This window comes from Morone saxatilis, unplaced genomic scaffold, assembly GCF_004916995.1.
Source record: "Morone saxatilis isolate NCDOM2014 unplaced genomic scaffold, NCSU_SB_2.0 Contig20, whole genome shotgun sequence".
Taxonomy (NCBI): domain Eukaryota; kingdom Metazoa; phylum Chordata; class Actinopteri; family Moronidae; genus Morone; species Morone saxatilis.
This window is the reverse complement of record NW_023339763.1, coordinates 6,084,218-6,087,115: the sequence shown is the minus strand read 5'-3', so window position 1 is coordinate 6,087,115 and position 2,898 is coordinate 6,084,218. Positions and strand designations below refer to the sequence as shown.

Sequence of the window (2,898 nt, the reverse complement as noted above, 5' to 3'; positions counted from 1 at the left end):
ACCAACAAACCTCCGCTGTGCTGTAACGACAGGGACAAACACACACATCACGAACATGCCGAAAGCCAAGAAGTCGGGGAAGAGAAAGAACTTCGACTACAGCCAGGACCGGAAGAAGCTGAAGAAGAAGTTCATGAAGAAAGACAACCCGAGGATAGAAAAGTGAGTGAGCTCATTTAGCATGTGAGCTAAGCCTGGGCCATGTCGACACCATGTGAGACAGGTTGACGTGCAGTGTCGTTCTCTGTTCCTTTATTAAGTACAAGTAGAAATACCATAGTCTGTAAATACTCCATTACAGGTTAAAGTCCGGATTCAAACGCAAATATTCCAAGTTAAAGTACACTTAGTGCAGAATGGCTCCTTTCACAGTGTTATATTGTTTTATAATGTAATGTTTTTTCATTTTAATGCTGTAGTTTGCTCATGTGGAGCCAGTTTTGGATATTATTAGTAGTATGGGACTGCATCATAAACATAAGAGCATGTTTGTTGAAGTCTAAAGTCAAATAATAATAAATGTAGTGTAAAAAAATACAATATTTCCCTCTGAGTGTGTTGGAGTATAGAGAGGCATATAATGGAAATGTGTGGCTCCATAAGGAAACAAAGGCGGATACTAACATTAACAAGCATTGTCATGACTGTGAAATATGGAGATTATTATTATTTTTTAGTTAATCAATTAATTGCTCACTGTAAAGTCAAATAGTGAAGTATGCCCCGACATTACGATTTCACTGTGTCACCTTTAATTCCCCTGTTTTTATTAGATTTTTTTATTATTTTTACAGGACTACAAATTGTTTAGGTATTAAATTCAGGGATTTTGATTAATTATAGTTTTCTTTGCATTTGTGCTTTATCGTATAACAACTACTCACAGCTCTGCACTTTGGGCAGTTTTGTTCTTATCAAAAGTCAAAAAGTAATTATGAATTATTAAATATAGTGGAATTGTTAAGAGTTTTGCAAACAAACATTGTTTTCACTAGAAAACATAAAGATAACAGATCTTCTTATTGGGTGGAACATTGATGATAAAATACATCTACAGGTGGATTTGGATATAAAACTACAGAGCAGTGCCTTTTTACGGTAATGATTTAACAGAACCACACAAACTGGAACTTCCCATTGGTTGTCTGTTGATGTCATTGTGTGTCCTAACTTGTCCTCTTTCTCAGCACACAGATCCGAAATGCTTGGGACGACAAGAAGTCCATGACCAGAAACCTGCAGGAGATGGGTCTGGCTTTTGATCCGAACCGCACGCTGCCAATAAAGAAACAAAGAGTGAGTTACTGCCGTGGTTCTGTTGTATGTTCCCTGTAGGTTTCTTTAACCAGGAAGGTTCCCTTTATAGTTCTACACAGTCAGACCTACTGTGTCTTATATCCACAGTCTGTATCTTCAGAATAACTATAAATAATTACATTATAATCAGATTTAAATATTCCTTTCCTAGCTTCTGTTATCTCATTGCCATTATGGGATGTTTTAAGGTATTAAATGGCAGTATTTTACCATTATAGTCTATTGTAACTGTGTCTGAAACAGCCTGCTTCAGCCTCTAGACTCCTCCACTACCCAGTTATTTTTATGCAGTATTTACATTTACCTTCATATTTCTTTGTGTCCTGTTGACTGAGACCAAAGTGTGACCACGTGACAGACGTGGTATCTTTTTTTAGTCCTCCTCTTCCTCATCAGCATGAGTAATTACATCCATTAAAGCTGCTGTGTTGAACAATGCAAGTAAAGTCATTTACTTTTTAGGCAGCCTGCATGAAAGAGTTCATTTATCAAACGCTCTGATGTGACTGAAATTAGGTCAATTAGAGAGCCACCGTGACAGTTTCAGTCGATTTTGGATGAATTTTTCAGCCCCGCTCAGAAAGCACTAAATTTAACTGTTTGCTGTTCGGGTTCAGTTTTTGTCCCAGTGTTGAATGTTTTCTTCTTCCATCTCTGAAATCTGAAATCCAGCTACACTAATGTCAATTAAATTCTTCAGCTTTATGATATGATTAGGCACAAATTCACCAGTTCAGAGGAGCAGCCAATTACTTTGATCTGACTCTGCAACGGATTAAAAGATTTTTATCACGTTCAGCTGCCAAATAAAGTTTATATAGAAACACTGGATAAGATTAGATGAAACTTTTATTTTTCCTGAGGGAAATAGAACCGAACGCAAACAAAATATCAATAAAGGTTTAAATATAAAAATAACAAATACATATACAAAATCAATATTAAAATGGAAGATTTTTGTACCAAATGTGAGCAAGATCATAGTCAGTGACCAGATCAGTGGTTGAATGATTGTGTTGCTCAGCTGCTGCTGTATTGTTTCCTCAGAGCTGATAAAACACGGCTCCTATTATTAAATTGGAAATAGTAAATGTATCAAACAGGGCAGAATTTTAAAACGTGTTCATGTCCTGTAGTTTTCGTTTGTGCCACAAGGGGGAAACAGAGCGTTGATTATGATGATTGAACATATGTGAAAGCAGACTCCTTAAAACGAACTTCAGTTAAAGAGTCATTAAATGTGTAAAACTGATGTTTGAAACAAGTTGGAGCTCATTCAGTAGGGACTTGCCTGTCCAGCAGGGCCCACGCTATGGAGAGTTCCCTTGAGCAAGGCATTTTCCCCAGCAGATAAGATAACTGATCATTCCCCATTTTTGTAGTTTTTACACACCTGATGGTAAGAAAGGCTGAGATGAATAATTTAATATTCCATAGCTCTGACCTAACTAAATCTAACTGACATCACTGCTCTTAACACAACAACAACAGAAAAAAACAACAGTCGTCAGTTAAATAACGTGACCAACAAATTGTTGTGAGAATCAAAATAAGTTATTATTATTATTATGGACCAATAAT

General features: G+C 36.4%; 1 protein-coding gene across 1 annotated transcript in view; it reads left to right on the top strand.

The window, feature by feature from the left end:
• Positions 1-2,898, top strand: part of nop16 (NOP16 nucleolar protein homolog (yeast)) — a 6,707-nt gene continuing 3,809 nt past the window's right edge. Inside the window, exons 1-2 of the mRNA XM_035667069.1 lie at positions 1-162; positions 1,188-1,296. Coding sequence (XP_035522962.1) covers positions 56-162; positions 1,188-1,296 — 216 coding nt within the window. The 5' untranslated portion in view covers positions 1-55. The remainder of the gene's footprint in view (positions 163-1,187; positions 1,297-2,898) is intronic.